At 48.0% G+C, this 17,491-nt stretch overlaps 1 protein-coding gene across 1 annotated transcript in view; it reads left to right on the forward strand.

The window, feature by feature from the left end:
• The window catches only part of LOC138497739 (neural-cadherin-like), a 609,504-nt gene that overhangs the window by 498,543 nt on the left and 93,470 nt on the right, over window positions 1-17,491 (forward strand). The window contains exons 27-28 of the mRNA XM_069621376.1: window positions 829-1,009; window positions 2,955-3,121. Coding sequence (XP_069477477.1) covers window positions 829-1,009; window positions 2,955-3,121 — 348 coding nt within the window. The remainder of the gene's footprint in view (window positions 1-828; window positions 1,010-2,954; window positions 3,122-17,491) is intronic.

Below are 17,491 nucleotides of genomic sequence, written 5' to 3' on the forward strand. Positions count from 1 at the left end.
TGCTCAGTTCTTGATCTAGAATAACTCCCAGGATCTTGACCTTTAGTAGAATTTTGAGTACACAGTCAGCCACTTTAAAAGATGGAAAAGCTGTGTCTAACTTTCAATGCCTATATATAGTGCCCAAGACCATAATTTCGGTTTTAGAGTTGTTTAGTTCATCATTTACTAGGCCTCTTCGTTTCATGAGGGTAGCCAATGTATTGCATTTAGATTCATTTTGAGGGTAGCCAATGTATTGCATTTAGATGGATATTTGAGGGTATACAATGTATTGTATTTAGATGAATTTGATGGTAATCAATGTGCTGGACATGGGAGGGTCGCCCTGCCAAGGGGATTCAAATCGATCTCCTTCAGTTTGAACAGAGCTGTCAGAGGCAAGCAGGTGGCGGAGGCATCCGGCCAATTGGCGTATGAACTGCATAATTAATGTTGAGTCTTTGACATCTTTGCTTTCAGCTTCACCTTACTTAGGGCCCGATTCATGGAATTTTTTGCACGGCTCAAAGTGACTTTGCACTGCTGAAACGTGATTTTGCACTGCCGATATACACCCTGATTCATGGAACTGTGCAAAGTGTATTTTTGCAGTGGAAAGTCATTTTTGTGTCCCAACAAATGAAAGCGGCATAGGGTGTATATGTACGTATACGGATAAAGAAAATACAGATTTGAAAAGGAGACTCTCCAAAATCGTATTGTGTTTCAGTGACCAGAACAGAAATGTAAGGGGAATGGGGGGGGGTATAAAGCATAACATGTCACTTTTTGTTCTTGAAAGATGGACTGTCAACGGTTGTTACATGCAGTTCTCTTTCCTGCCAGGTGTATGATCTGGAGTCCCCTGCAGAGTCTCTGAACAGTGCCCCGGGTTGTGCCCTGACAGACGCTGCGTGCCGGGTGGCAGGAATGCCCGCTTGCGGTGCCCATGGGCTGTGCCTCAGCAACTGGGGCTCCTTCAGCTGTGACTGCCACCCCGGATTCTCAGGCGGAAGCTGCAGCAAAGGTGAGTCAGCTGCAGCGCTGGCGCGCACCAAGGCCCCATGCTCCGGAAGAGATCCCTTCACTGGAAGAAAGTGAGGACAGATGTCTTTTGTTTTCACCTCAAAATACATTTTTAATATCTTAAATTACCACGTGCTTTGGAATAGGCGAGTGGCATATTCAAATTTAAACATTTATTATGCATGCCTTGACCACTCACCAATCAACTTATTCACGCTTTCCCTCACACACTATCTTCACATCTGCAGGAGGGGCAAGGGCCCGGAGGCCTTCTCATAATTATAACCTTAAATTTAGTTTTGGCTTTCAGCCATTCCGTGATTAGTGCAGGATAACGCTATTCTAAAGCGTTTTACTGGTAATTGTCCAGGCCCAGCAAAAATGGTGGATTGTTTTAACTGTGTGTCCTTTCAGTCTGCGCAACACAAAACCATACAATGGCGCTCAATGATGAGCTCGATACTGGTACTTGCAGCATGTACTGTATCAGTGCATTGGACCATTTTGGGGCCAAGTTGCATGCTTTGATAGTACGCCATCCCCGACAGCTCCTGGGCCGCCTGAAAATCTGGACCTCAGCGCAGCCTTCGTTTTTGGTTCCTACAGAGAGGCCTTGCAGTCTATCTAACCGCTCATTTAATGGTTTCTGGGAGGTAATGAATGAGACATGGCTGCTTCCCCATCAGACAGGCTAGCTTTCAGTGCTGCTAGCCTGGCACCTGATGCTGGAATCCCTCCATCCTTCCTCAAACCTTTCTGACACTCACCCTGTGCAGTTTCACCAGAGATGTGAAAAGTAGCAAAGTACCTTTTGCATCGTGGCAAAAAGCAGAACAAGGCAGAGCTACCATTGCAATGGTCCCTCTGCAGAGGGTGGGTGTCTGACACCACCCCGCAAACTTGTGTCTATTCCTGAACCCCCTGGGTTCTCTCCCACAACTGCTGTCATGCCCCTCTCCAGCAACCCCTCCCAACCCCCTACCAATACATTAACTTCAATGCGAGAGCCTGGGTATGAAATGGCACCACCTGGCCGATTTTCGGAGTAACTGGACACATGAGGTCATTATTTGAAAGGTGGTATTATCAGCTGAACATTGGATGGCAATACCTGGGTGCATGGTCGCGGTGCATGGACATATGAGGCTTTTCCCAGAGCTATTGTGCTGATAACTGAGCATGAAGCATCGTCTGTGTAGATCATGTCAGTACATAAGCGTATCAAGCAGATTCTGGCTCGCTGAGGCCACCCTCCCCCGGCGGCGTCTCTGTGTCTCTCTGAACCCACTGCTTCCTTATGCGTGGCATCCTGGCGGCCCACCCCTGCCTTTCCTAATGCCTCCATATGCCCTTTGCAGTTTTCCCCTTCATAATGTGTTCCCTCTCTCTGCACCCCTTATTCCTCGGGCACCTTTCACATTACTAGAATTAAAACTATTGGCTTTGCTAATGCTAGTTCACAGCATCATTTAATCCTCATTCCTGTGTAGATTCCTTACATCTGGATCCTTGTATCTATGCATGCATGCATGGGAATTATGACTCATGAACCTGGCTGGGAAGCAATGGAGCCCTGTACATAGGGCGTGCACCCAAGAGCGAGGGGGTGGGTGTAAAAGTGGGTCTGGGATGGATAGGGGGAACACCAGAGGAGGGGGTGGGGGATATGACCTTTGTTTCTGCTCCATCACACCCAACTGACAATAATAACCCAACTGGAAGGAAAACCCCTTCCCTGTCCAGGAGTTCTTCCTCACTGAATCCTCCACCGACTTTTTCTGTTTTCAAGTACAGCTTGCTTAAGATGTTTTCTTTCCACCCCTCCCTTCTGAAGCTATTTGTGTCTGCAAAATTATAACTAGCTATTATCTAGCTGGGCATTGCGATGTGGGGTGTTTCCCTGGAGCGATTTTCATCTTTTCCTCCAAATCCTTTGTGTTTTTCAGTTCTCCCCGAGTGGTCCTTTGCAAAAGACAGTTGGATTGATTACCAGCTGAGTGACCCCCTCAGCACCCAGAGCACCCTGGTCCAGCTGATGGTGCGGACGCGCACAGCCTTTGGCACCATCCTCATGATGTCATCCATTGACGCGAGAGCCTACATCAAGTTGGAGGTGGGTACATGCCGGTCTTCGTGACTGCTCCTCTGTCTTCTCTGCAGGTTGCTTTCCCCAGTAGTGTGGTCTCTCTAGGGGGATTCAAAAAGCCAGGGCTCAAGTCGAGGGTACACGCGGGTGGACAGAGCCCACCCACTTATTTCAAAGAGTGGACTCAGTCCCCCCCCCAGCTAAAATGAGAAACATTGAATGTCCTTTTTAAATTTATGAAATAAAGCCGACCTCAGAAATCGAAGCCAGGCCGGACACTTCACCACTGCACTATATGACCGGATGAAAAATAATAAACAACTTAAGATGAAATGTCTCATTTCGGTACTGCAAGTTGCAGGGAAAACAGCTGCATTGGTTCTTGGAGTTTAAAACATGCACACCTTTGAACGTTTTCAAAAACACTATTAGAAGAAAATATCCTGTCTTGGTTTTGTGTGTGTGTGTTGATTTTATGAAAGGCATATGCCATTCATCCTGTGCAATTTGGGTGGTTATGCAAAGCTAATTTAATTAAATGTGCATATTTCACTGTGATAGGCTGGTTTCTGGCGACGTCACATCCCATTGCGTTTGTTGATGAGTCCCCCCACTTTAATGTTTAGGACTTGACCGCTGAAAAAAGCCCTATGACAAACACAGGGTTTCAATAACAAGGTAAGGACATATGCATGCTGGAGAGTGCATAGTGTTGCAGAAGGAAAAGGGCCTAGAAAGGCTTGCATGTCCTTACCCGCCATCAATGTCTATAGTCCTACTGATATACCTATGGAGGTAGTCCTTTACCCACAAAAGCTCATCAGTTCCATGCTAAGTCCCTGTCAGTCGGGTATCGCAGTCCTTAGTCCAAGGTCCTCCAGGAACGCGTGCACAGGTGTGCATACAAGGACTACCCTAACCTCAAAAAACATGAGGAATGATGTGCCACCTCTAGCTGTTTAGTGGTGCCACACCAGGATCCTAGAGTGCCCCACTCACTACGGTGTGCTGCTGTTCCCAACACCCTCTGCTTCTCTTATCTGGGCCCATCTCCTTGAGGCAGATCAAAGCTTGCCAGCAACTCTTACGAGTTCCTATGTCCAACTCCGAGGTGCATATCAGGTCCAGGGGCCATATGAGAAAGGGTCGCAAAGTGGTATGGAACCCAGAATGAACATGATCTGCTTTTGCGGCCATGCATTAAAAAGTGGGCATTCCAGGTCTGCATGGAGGCTTGCCTATCAAGAGATGGACATTTGCTTTGTAGCGCGTTCCCCTTAGGGTGACCATGCACCCTCATGCGGGTGGCAAGGCTGCCACTCACCTGGTGATATACGTCTTTCACCCCACTTTTCCTTGGGTGGTCGAGAGTAGGCAAGGTGGGTCGTAGGGATTCTCCGAGGGCTGCCTAGTGAGTGCAGTGACACAATTCAATCCTATTACCTTTCTAAGAGACAACATCATTTTGTTAGTCTCTACATATTAGTAACGCAATAACATTGAACACATTTATGTTTTTACATTTTAAGAACTAAAAGTGTATTTGTCAGTTTCAATGAATTACCAAGTGACACTGATTCAGAGTTGTGGAGGTCAAAGAGGGGACTTGCACAGTCCGAGAGGAGAGGAACGTGAAAGTGGGCTATGGCGCTAGTCACTCAGAGCATGGGTGCCTGTCCCTTGCCAGTTATAGAGCTTTCCAATGGGTAATGTGATGTTGACCATCAGGTTAACCATGCTCTACTTATGTTTCAGTGTGAGAAAGGGCAATATGGCAGCCAGACAGAAAGGTCTGTCGTTGTTTGGAAGAGGGATTGGTTTTAAGAAATAATTTCCTGTCAGTATACTGGAAAGGATTTCTGACATAGGGTAACTGCGCCAAAGTAAAGAGGATTTTGGCTGACTGCCACCCCTCCAGACACGCTTTTATGGGTGGGCATACAAGGCACATGCCCCGGGCCCCCACTCTTGGTGGGGCCCCATCTGTTGCCCAACCTGGGGCGGGGGGATTGTACTGCTGGGGAGCGGGGGAGTGATGGCACTTCATGGTGTGTGGCCAAGTCACGAGGCCAAAAAACATTTTGCATTCTTTCTTCCTTTCTCTCATTTACATTATCATTTAGATCCAGAAAAAACATATGCTTTGTGCTTGCATTCTCGCACACACATTTGACACACAAAACACGCATCAACAGTTTGGGCTTTTGTGTAGGCATCGGAAAGGCAGACCGGGCTGACATTTTAAATGCACCAGTGGTATGTTTACAGCTCAAATTAAGTCATTAACTTTCAGAAGACTGCTTTGAAAAACTCTGGCAGGCACTTTGAGAGCAACGTTTGATGGTAAGGCTTGCTGTAAGCGAGCTGAAAGAGTTCCCACAAGGAAGTGTTTTGGGTGGGAGGGGCAGGAACTGGGAGGGAATGGACATAGGGATTAGCATATCTATGAGTAGTCAATGGGTGAACAAATAGCCAAACAACACCTTCAAGCTTTGTGTCCCTCCTCAGATACCATTTCTCCCCATCTGTACTCTAATGCAATATTTTTGGCTTATAGGTGGCTTTGCCACGTAATAGCCCAAACTAATGAGATGACTCATTGCTAACCTCGGACCACGCAGCCCCCACCACATGGCAACCAATCAGTTTGCTGATTGGACATGTGCTGCTCACTGCTGGCGCTAGAAAAAAGAAAAACAAAAGCGGTCAGGGCTGGCAGGCAGGGTCATTTTAACAGTTTCTGGAGTCCAGAGCACAGACAGCCACCCCCCCCCAAAACCCATGCCCCGTCCCAATCCGCAAAATTAAGGGATTGCATACCTTGCGTCAAATTCACAGAAACTCATCTAGGCTTTAAATGATCTAGTTGTTAATAAAATATAAACATTACACAGCTCTGTGACCTGTTTCCCCAAGAAGGTGCTATATTGAAGACGTTTTCACTTTGTGTTTAGAATAATATATTAATTTTGAAAGAAAATGAAGGAAACTTATTTTCAAGCAAGTATTTATTTTATAAAATGATAGCATAACAGTTCAACCTGACCATTTTTTTCTGTATAAATGTGTCTAAAGTGCATGTCATTGAAAAAACATTACATGACTAAGTAGCAGAGAAAACATAAAGGCATGTAACAAACATCAAACAACATTTCAGTTCATTATCATTTCAGTTCATGGCCACACAGCAGACAAACTCAAGTAACCATAGAAATAATGAAATGAGAAGCACCCAGTGAGTATATGCTTTCTACTGGCCAAGGCTGACGTGCCTGAAACAATGCCAGATCAAACTATATATTCCCATCTAGATTTGCATATTGCAAAATCATTAATTATGTCAGAAAATGATATTGCTTGAACCATTCCAGACTCAATGCTTAACAGAGACAAAGAATTCAATCTGGCTTCAATCATAAAGGTAAAGGTAAAACAGGGACAATTCAGAGATATACCTCCTTCGCCTTTTGTGGTAACGTGGGTCGAGGAAAGGCTATGCTCTTAAGAGGGGTGTGAAGGTGAACCAGTAGTGACCCAAACAGCACAGGATCACAGTCCAAAATAAGGAAAATGTCCATTCAAGGATCTATACAAATATATATATGCTTCAATTAAACACACCACCTGTAATATAATGTATAGAAAATACTGTACACCCAACCCGGAAAATGAAAAATAGAGAAGATGTAAGAAGAAACTAGCACTCTAAACGTGGTTCCAGGGGTGGTAGGAGAATTACTAGCCACAAAAAGAATATGTATATGTTGAAAACAGGTGTGATCATGACCTAACCAATCTCTAGGGCCCAAGTGGCCCGAGGGGACAGTTCATGGCCAACTGTATCTGGATACAATTCTCGATGGGCACCGACTAGGGCCGAATGTGGTCGCTCTGTGCAGCAGAATGTGTGCTCACAATGACACATGTAAGAGCCGCCTCAGGATTGCTTTGCAGTTGATTCAGGCCGAGGCAGGCTTTAGCCACTGGGAGGGGTCGATGAGTAACGCTCCAGCGCTTGGAGTCAGCAGGCAATGGTCGTCGAAGTGGTGACTTTGGGGGCATCGATGTTCAGGTCGATGAGGTGGCTGTTCAAGGTCTAACTAGGGTTGAGCCATGGTTGTAACCCCTGTTCAGAGTCGGTGTGTGACTCACTAGGGATTCAGATCGGGCCCGGCATCGAGCAGTCGATTTGGGCATAGCAGGTGACAGGCTTCATAAGGCACGAGGAAGCATTAAGCTGGTTCGAAGTGCAAGCAGTAGTTTGACTTGGTGGACAGGCGTAAAAGCCAGCCACGGCACCTCTCGTTCACATTGCAATAAACATGGAGCGACCAGGGGGGCGTGGCTTGGTGGCCATGCGTGGCTGAGCAAATTCGTGGAGCTCCCGGGAGATCCGATGTACAGATCCGCCAAACTGGTGGAAAATCAACGTATTTCGCAAAAGGAAATGCAGGTTGGATGTCGGAAGGTATGCAGAACACACAGCCGAATGTTTGAGTAAAATTGGAGTGAGCTGGCGGCATAAGGAGGACCAGAGCTACCGCGACGCCAAGTACAAAATGGCGGGCGCTATGTGCTGACGAGGCCGGGACTCCCCATCGGGATGAACGAAGGTGCAGACGGAGCAGCAGGGAGAGAGGGAGTGAATGGCACGATCAGCGGAGCAAGAGAGAACGCGGCCAGCGGGGACCTCCGAGCTGTGGATCCAACAACCCAGATTATTGCAGAGCGACGAAGCGGAAAAGTGCCCGGCAAGGGCAAGAAACGGGCCTGCCAGTATTAGGACCGGGAACGAGTCCAGAGGCACCAGGAGATGGAGAGACACTTCCCCGCGGTGGACCAGCTGGTCGGACACTGTCCGGAGCCGGGGGACCGAGGAAAGGACAGGAGGCAGAGCTGCCATCTAGGCGCGGCACCAAAGCAGGCAGTTCGTGGACATACAGAGGCTCACCCGGTGCGCCCATAGATGGAAGGAGGCGGAAAGGACAGTCGTTCCAACAAGTAAGGAGCAGGGGGGGCAACACTCCCAACAGCAGCGTACTCAGCCTCCGCCGCACGCATATACAGACTTTGCCACACGGAGAGCCCCAGCTCGATCCGTACAACATGGAGGGGGAGCGTCGAGCGGCAAGGAGACCCCCCAAGCAGAACTTGAGGAGGGCCCAGACCCCAAACACCGATTGGGCAACCTGGAGGTGATTGGACCATAACGCGCAAGTTGGCATGGCCCTGCCTAAGAGAGCCCAAGGTGACAAATGAGAAGAACACGGAGCAGCGCCAGGAGGCGGTCAGACCAGCAGAGCCTGAATTGCCAACACGAGCAGGGAGTGTACGAAGCGCCCAGCAACACGGCCCTCTGCAAGAGGTAGGGGACTGCAGGACAGGGACCCACACAGAAGCTGACCACCAATAACGGGACTCCCCCCCCCATCCCGCGGATGAGGCGGCTTGGAGGAGACAAGAGGAGGGGAAGGACCGGCAAAGTCAAAGGAGCAGGCGAACATTGCAGTGTCAGAGAGACATTACGGAGCAGCGGCTGGAGCACAGAGGTCCCGCAGGGGGGACGCAGTCAAAGTACCCAACAGGGGCATATCCAGACCGCTAAGGGACAAGTGGGGCGAGCCCAAGAAACCTCATACCACAATAAGGGCCATCACCAGCCCTGAGGCACAGCGAACTACGAAGGGTGCAAACTAAAGCATAAAGGGTGCCGTGGAAGAGTGCTAGCCCCTGCACAAACATTACCAATAGCTGGGACATAATAGCGGGACACTACGGAGCAGCAGCTGGAGCACAGAGGTCCCACAGTGGGATGCAGTTAAAGTAGAGGGGCAAAGCACGCTCCCCTGCAATAAACCAGCAACACCCCCACAGGGGGGATCACTAAAGGACCCAACAGGGGCATATCCAGACCACTAAGGGACAAGCGGGGCGAGCCCAGGGAACCTCATATCACAATAAAGGGCACCACCAGCCCTGAGGCACAGCGAAATGCAAAGGGTGCAAACTAAAGTATAAAGGGAGCCGTGGAGGAGGGCTCCCCCCTGCACAAACATTACCATTAGCTGGGACATAACAGCGCAGATGCCACCACCTGGGTACAGGGCAACAAAGGAGGAAGAGCATAATGAATTAATAACAATATATGTGGGAGGCCACAACCCATTGACTGGCCACAAAGTAAACACCACTGGGGAGACCCACAAACGCATGACCCAAGGAGACACCTATATGCATCAGGGACCACGGGTCCTCGAGGTGGACAACACTGGGACAGAAATGGCCTGATAGAGAGTGAGCACGCCGGCCACCAGTGAGGCAGTTCAGAGGCATAGCACCTGCACCTAATAAGGGAGAAGCGGGGGCCCTGAAATAGAGACACAGGCAGAGGTCGTAAACATGCCAGACAAACAGAATAGAGGTAAGGGGAGGCAAACCAGTATGGGATCATTCACCTGCAAGAACGAGGACATGCAGCTTGTTGCTACAGAGGTGCCCACGGCCACATCAAACCCCATGCAAGGTGAGATCAGGCAAGTGGAAGGCAGCATTCTGGAGGCCATAGAAGCACTTAAAGCATCAATATAGGGCACGTTAGATGCAGTGATCGTAGACGTGGGGCTCCTCAGACAAGACAAAAGGAGTTTAGCGAAGATGGTTACAACGGTGGAGCAAAAGGTGCAGAGTAACACTGTGAATGTGACGACCTCCCAATCCCAAATGTCATAGGCGCCGGATAGGATTTGCACGCTGGAACGCAGAGCTGAAGACGCAGAAGGGAGAGCCGATGCAACTATGTGTGCATAGTGGGACTGGCAGAGGGGGAGGAAGGCAGGGACCCTGCGAACTACATAGAAAACCTCCTGCTTCAGGAAGTGGGAGCGGGGAATTTATCCCAAGGCTTCGTTGTGGAGAGGGCGCATAGAGCTCTAACCAGGAGACCCCGTCCGGGGGCACCCCCAAGACCTATGATTGTGAAGATTATGAACTTCAAAGACAGGGAGAAGATCTTGACATTCTCGAGGGAGGGTAGGGTGATAACAAGAAAGGGCGCTAGAGTAACCATCTACCCAGAGTACACAGCGCTAGTGCAAAGACAGTTTTGGCCGACCAAGGAGCGCCTTCGGGCGATGGGTGTGAGATGCATGCTGTTGTCGGGGGGAAATTCTGCCGGGGTCGGCCGGGCCGTCCGCAGACCTCCGGGCAGGGAGGCCCCAACTCCTCCCGTATATCCCAAAAGAGATAGAGTATGAGACACACGCAAGAAGCAAGGTGATTCTGCTGTTTATTAGACAAAACGGCAGGGATGGGTCAAGGATCGTACGCGTCCGTCCTGACACACACTCAATCGTAGGGCTCGCAGGCCCTTTTTACCTTAGTATGACGCGCTACTTGCGTCACCTTAGAAAGTTCAGCAAAAAACCTATCTCCACTCTGGATTGGTTACTCGAGTGGTAGGGTTAGTATAGCATACGTATAGAGAACGGTGTTAGTGGTTGAGGGTAAGTCAGGTGATATACTTGGGTTGTCCCTTCAATTTGATACATGAAAATTGTTACATGAAGACCCCTGAGGATTGGTCAATATTAATGGCGTCAGTGATAAGAGCCCCATGTTCTGATTGGTCCGCTGGCGAGCCTCCCAGTCTGGGACCATCGCTTTTCCCAGCTCGCGGTGCACCTGTCATTTGCAACAATGTTTCACTATAGGTAGGTGCAGACAATGTGAGGATTCATTCATATGCTGGAAGGCCGACTACTCCCACTGTCGCAGATGTTCATTGAGTCTTTTAATTGTATCTGCTTGTGTTTTGAAACGTGGGATTCAGGCGCCTTCTTCCTCCTGGGCTTGGCATCCTGTCAGGTTTGGCTTTGTCACGTGAGGTGGGACCGTGTTTGAGGCAGAATTCTGCACAATTAATATTGTTTTTTCCACTGTGTGCCTGGTTTAATTTGCAGGTGCGACCTTGGCGTCGGCTTGCGACGTGCGAGATTGCAACATTGTACCCTTGGCTGTGTGCTTTCGCCGGGCTCTTTCTGCAGGGTCAGCAACCGAGCTCTTGCTCATTCAATGTTCATGGAAGCTTTTGCTTGCGGCCTACTTGGGCCTGGTGCATAGGTGGAACCGTTTCATGCAGAGCGCTTTAGGTTACGGTATCATATTGCTCTATCCCCAGTATCGTGTCTTCGTTATATTCTTCATTATGGTACATGGTTTTAGAAGAAGCGTGAGCAAGCCTTTTTAGATAATTCATTATGCGTCTTGCGTTTCTGCATTTTGAGAGCCTATGTGGAAAATAATAAAGATGCACGTTCGTGGGTGTGTCCGTCGCCTACGTCATAGCACTGAGTATGTTCTTCGTGTGGATTGGTGTGGGAGTGTCCGGTGTGTATGTTTTGCACAGGCGTGCTGACCGTTGGCTAGGTCGTCATGGCATCTCTAACGATGTGTTGGTTTAGTCGAGTTGATCTATGCCGCAGGTGTCGGCATGGGCAGGGCGGGCTGCTGGGCAGGTGGGTGGGCACATCCGTATGTTCCTGTACCAGGGGGGTATTTGGTCGTCTGGTAGATAGGCAAACTCCTCTCGTGGCGGGTGTCTAGGCCGTGATCCTCTAGGCCAAGCGCGAGAGGGGATTGGCGGGAGCCTGTTCTTCCATTCTCCCACTTCAGTCCCCCCTCTGGTCGACTTGTCGACCACAAACATATCCTTTTCTTTATCTCCTCTCACTCTCCATATTTTAGTTATTCCTCCCAAATGTCCATAGTGGTTAACATGGTCTTCAAATGACCAATACATATATGCACAGGTTCCTCCAGGAGTGCAGTATACCCATTTCCCTATGTAGCTCCTTGGGTTTCTTGGGTTTTCGAGCTTCACAGATGGTGGGTCCAGGTGGTTGGTGATGATCTGGTTGCGCAACTTCTCTCTCTCTTTTATGATAGTGCCTGTGTGCTGGCCGTCATCTGTTGGCATCAAGGGGTGCATACCAACCATTTCGATCATCTCGTCTGTGGTGCGTGCCTTCCGGGACTTCCAAAATCTTATTATGATCAGTGTAGCTCCAGCCAAAATAGTACATCCAACTATAATCTTCAGTCCGTCTGACAGCCAAGATGGCATCCATGACCATAATATTGAAAACCAGCTCTCATCCTTTTTCACACCTTTACTTTCATCCATCATTTTGGAGTGCATCTGGGCCAATTGTGAAACTGCTTCTGTCAGTGTACCATTGTCAGCATCGTTGGCAGGAATGAATGTGCAGCATGATTGTCCTATCTTTGCGCAAACTGCTCCTTCCATTGCTGTGAGGAGGTCCAGTACATATCTGTTCTGAAGTGCTACCATCCTCACAGCTCGCAGTTCCTCTTTTATTGCGTTGAATCCATTTACTGTAGAATTAATAGTCATCATTAGTTCCCATCAAGTTATCTGGAGCCATTTTGCGTTTGCGTAAGCCTGCAGCCCTGGATGTATTATTGAGGAGAAGAACATTGCTGCTCTGCTGAATAGTCTGTGTTCTGGCGGAATCGAAGTGAGTGCTGTTTCCGACCTTCCCCATAGGTAATTTCCTGTCAGAGGTTCTCCTTGTCTTTTCTTTCTATTCAGGACAGTATTATTGCCGTTGGTTTTGTTCTCTGGCCCCTTCTGAGGTTGTACAGATCTCTTCTTCCTTTTGTTCCCTTCATCCATTTTGGGGAAGTTCGCCACATTGACATGTTTCTGGGGTACCACTAGTGATGGTACATTAACGTGCACCATTGTGCATATACCATTCCACAGAGGGGGTAGTGTGTGGTATGCCTTTTCTCCACAGGCCCAGTAATGGTCCATTACTACTGCTGTTCCTGCTCCCCCCTCAGGTAACTCCATCACGCTTGCACAGTTGGTGTTGTATCCCACGTCCACCTCTCCTTTATGTTGGTAGCATACCTTAGGCGCAGTTAGCGGCAGTATTGTTATTGGGTCTTCATCCTTCTCCATCCACGTGAGCATGGGTACGTACTTGACCCAAGTCATCCAACATCTATGGTTGTGTCCATCAATAGTTGAAATATTTTCTCTTGTTACCATGTTGCTGCCAACCACTCCTATGTCCCATTTGTTGTTATTGTCACCAGTGGTCTTTCCCAACATCCTTTTTTACCAGTAACTTCAGTGGCGTACCAATCACATGGTAGGTACTGTAGTGTTACTTTCTTTGTTACTCCTTTTTCAGGACCACTTGTTATGTATCTGAATGCTTCAGCATGTAAACTGCTCTTGTGGTAACTCAAATAAGTCTTGAGGAAGTTGTTTTCATATGGATATGTATCTCGTGTTTTCCACACCAGTTGCACCACTGTCCCTTGAAATCTTCCTTTCGTCTGGAACAGTGCCAGGTATATTATACATCTTTTCATCTATTTCCGTGGCAACGAATGTTCGAGAAGCGCTCATGGCGTATGGGATCAATGAGCAAACGTAGCAGCTGTCTTCTTTTGTCTGCTTACCTATGTGGGTCATGTGTTGGTACCATATGTTGTTTGAGATGTGTGCTGAATCTTGTATGTAGTTGTCAATACCTTTGTTATCTGAGTATGTGCTGCGTTTAACTCTATTTCCCTTGTGTGCGATTTTACTAGTACCACCTGACGTAACACCTGTTGCAGCTGGGGGTGGGGGTGCATTAGGTTTGGGTACAGCAATAATATTGATAGCATAGCTGTACTGCCATACAGAGGCAGCCAAGAACCCGGTGATCATCAAAATCCCTATCAACTTTATTACAGAGGCTAATTTCACCGGCATTTTGCTCTTACCTTGCTGCAGTCCGGCAGCTTATTTTTGCGACGTTAAAGTTGCCCGCCTGAAAATTCTCAATATGCTTGTTATTAGTGTTAGTTGTTGTTTTTTAAGCTCTCCCTATCAAATAGTCATTCAGTGCCCAGGCGAAGAGCTGTTCCCACGCCAGTCTAAGCGATCTATCTCTTAGGGCAGGCAAGTATGGTTGGAGGTGGGGCATTGAATGTTCTATGGCCAAGAGGAATGCTGTGTAGTAGACACGTACCCTCCTTCTTTTCAGGTACGTTGGCCTTTTTATTTCATATACAAATTGGTGTGACAATTCTTCTGGGTAGTTATCATCTGAGGGTACCATCTACTCCTGGGCAGTGAATTTGTTAGTTATCTACTTTCTTAGCAGTACAATTATACGCTGTACCTGCATGTGCGAGAGAAAAGAAAGAGAACATTCAGGTGTTTACATGTGTATATGTGCAAGACAATGTCCTTCAGTTCAGGTATTACTGCAGTGGGAGGGGCTAGGGCAGAGGGTTTGGGCTCAACTGGCTGAAGTCTCTTTACTCTTTGATCGTGTGACCATGGGGTGGGCGGTATGGGGATCACCCCTTTCTTTTCTAGTAGTTGTCTCTGGGGAATCTGGGGGGTGGCAGGGTATGGGGACACTTTGGCCGTTAGTTGTGGTAGAAGTCCCTTCCTCCGTTGGCGATGCTGTTGTTGTTCTTGCAGTGGCCCTGTTGGTGGCGCTGGGGCGGGTCTGGAGTTTGTAGATCTTTACGTCGTGTAGGTGATTCCAGGCACGTTTGTCCTGTAGCTTTACTGCTCTCGTTGATACCTCCTCTACCAGATGAGGGCCAGTGAAGCGTGGGCTGTTCCACTTTCTGTTGAAATTGCGGAGTAGTACGTGGTCACCTTTAGCAACTTTGCACAGTCTTTCCTTTTCCAGTTCTTTGTCCGCGTCTTCTTGTTGATCGCTGTTAGACCCGCCCCGCGTGCGCTCGAGCTGTTGAGACACAAACACTACACTAGTAATCAAAGAAGACACATATTGGTACATTTCATCACCAAGAACAGTTGCAGTATTTTCGTGATCGGTGAATGCTCTTGATGTTGGCGTTAGGGGAAGGCGCATTTGACGTCCGGGAATCACCTCGTGAGGGGTGAGGTGGTGGTCGGAACCTGGTCTATTCCTTAGCTCAAATAGGGCTAGCGGAAGGCAATACAACCAACTCTTCTTTGCTGTTTGCTGTATTTTTGCAATTGCCTCCTTTAGTAGGCCATTCAGGCGTTCGCATATACCATTGGCCTGTGGGTGGTATGCACATGCAAATTTATGTTTGATGTTCAGCAAGGATGTGATGTGCTGGAACATTTCGTTTGCGAAATGTGGGCCATTATCTGACCGCAGTACCTCGCACACTCCCCACCTGGGGAAGACCTCCCTCACTAGGAATTTAGCTGCTCTGAATGCATCTGGGTGTGAACAGGGCCCTGCTTCAATCCACCTCGAGAATGGGCATACTACTACAATCATATACCTGTTTCCTTGACATACGTTGATCATATCAACATAGTCAATATGGAGATGTCGGAAGGGTCCCTCTGGCCGGGGTATAGTAACTTTTATCACCTTCAGCGTGTGACCGGCCGTGAACTGTTGGCATGTGAGACAATTGCTGATAAAATTTGACACATGGGAATTTAACTCGGGGCAGAACCAATCTTCTCTAATTCGTGCTGCAATTACTTCCTTGCCTGTGTGGGCTGGGTGGTGTAGTTGGCTCAGGGCGGTGTTCAATAGTGCCAGTGGCATTACAATCTTTCCAGTGTTACCCTGGCGCCATAGTGCGTCAGTTGGTGACATTGTGCATCCTCTTTTTACCCATGTTTCTTTTTCTGCCATTGGTGCAGCCGCTTGTAGCTCCATTATCTGTGTGGCTGGGAGATGGGTGTACCCTTCTCTTATCAACATCTCCTTAGCCATTCCCCTCCCTCTCCCTCTTTCTGACTCTGGGGGGTTCCATATCTCACCAAAATATGCAGCATACTTCGCATGTGCGTCTGCTGCTGCATTCCCTTTTGAAATGTGGTCTTCACCGTTAGTGTGTGCGGTGCATTTGACCAAGGCTAATTCATGGGGGTCATTTATTACTTCAATTAGTTCAGCCAATAGGAGGGCATGTTGCACTGGAGTGCCATCAGCTCTCCTAAACCCTCTTCTTCTCCATTTCGACAGCCCTGAGTGGACAGTGGACGTAACATATGCGCTGTCAGAATATATGGTCACTCGTTTGTCAAAGCTTTCCTTCAACGCCAAGATCAGTGCAACCAATTCTGCTGCTTGAGCAGAATAATGCTGTGGTAGTTGTACACATTTCATTGCCACACACACCGGTACCTCCATCATTTTTACCACCGCTGCCCCAGTCCTCCTTATGCCATCCCTTTGGTCGATAGTTGATGACCCATCAATGAACAGGAGCTCACCTCCCTCTAGTGCGTTCTCTTCAACCTTTCTAGTACATGAGTATATTTCAGTGATTTGCGTACAATCGTGTGCATAATCTCCTTCCCCAATTACTTCTGCTAAGAACATTGCAGGGTTGACCGTGCTACATCTAACAATTGATAGTTCAGCTCTGGATAAGATGATCTCATACCCTGATGCCCTCTGCGTGGTTAGGGTGGACTTAGGTTTATTCAATATTGCAAATAGTGCATGTTCTACAAATAGTGTGGTAGGGCACCCCATGGTGATTGCTGACGCTTTCTCTACCGCAAAAGCAGCTGCGGCGAGACCTTGTTCGCAAGGGAAATGACCTAACATCACAGGATCTAAGTGGCCGCTGTAAAATGCTACTGGTTTGTAGCCCATGCTTGTTTTTTGAGCCAACACTGCTTTCATTACTGCTTAGTCGCAATGAGAAAATATAAAGAATTGTCGCTCATAGTCTGGGGTTGCCAGTACCGGAGCAGTTGATATCGCATCTTTTAGTTCATCAAAAGCCTCTTTCATTTCCATTGTCCATCTCAACTTTTTCTCCCCTTTGTTAGCTTCCTTTAACGCCTCAAGCAGGGTTCCTATGTATGAGCTGTAGTCAAATACCCATGCTCTACAGTAGTTACACAAACCTAGGAACTGCTGCATTTCCCTCACTGTTTGTGGCACTGGCGTTTTTTAAATGGCCTGTGCCCTTTGTGGTGCAATCTTTCTTCCATGTTGGGATATCAGCTGACCAATGTAAAGTACCTGTTTCTGACAGTACTGTAACTTTTCCATGTCTACCTTGTAACCTTTTTCAGCCAATATTGTCAGCATCTTTAATGAGTCCTCTCTGCATGTTCTTTCGTTTGTGGTGCAAATTATTATGTCGTCGACATACTGCAACACTGTGCTTTCCACTTCATTGTTACCCAAATCCATCTGTATTACTCTGTTGAATATTGAGGGTGATTCGCAGTACCCTTGTGGCAATCTGGTGTGTTTCCACTTTGTGTTTCTGTAAGTAAAGCTTGTCAGATCTTGTGAGTCTGGGTGCAATGGTATTGAGAAAAAAGCATTTTTAAGGTCGATCACTGTAAATCGTGATGCTTCTGCTGGAATGCCACACAAT

Source organism: Ambystoma mexicanum, chromosome 5q, assembly GCF_040938575.1.
Source record: "Ambystoma mexicanum isolate Mex_15411 chromosome 5q, UKY_AmexF1_1, whole genome shotgun sequence".
NCBI lineage: Eukaryota > Metazoa > Chordata > Amphibia > Caudata > Ambystomatidae > Ambystoma > Ambystoma mexicanum.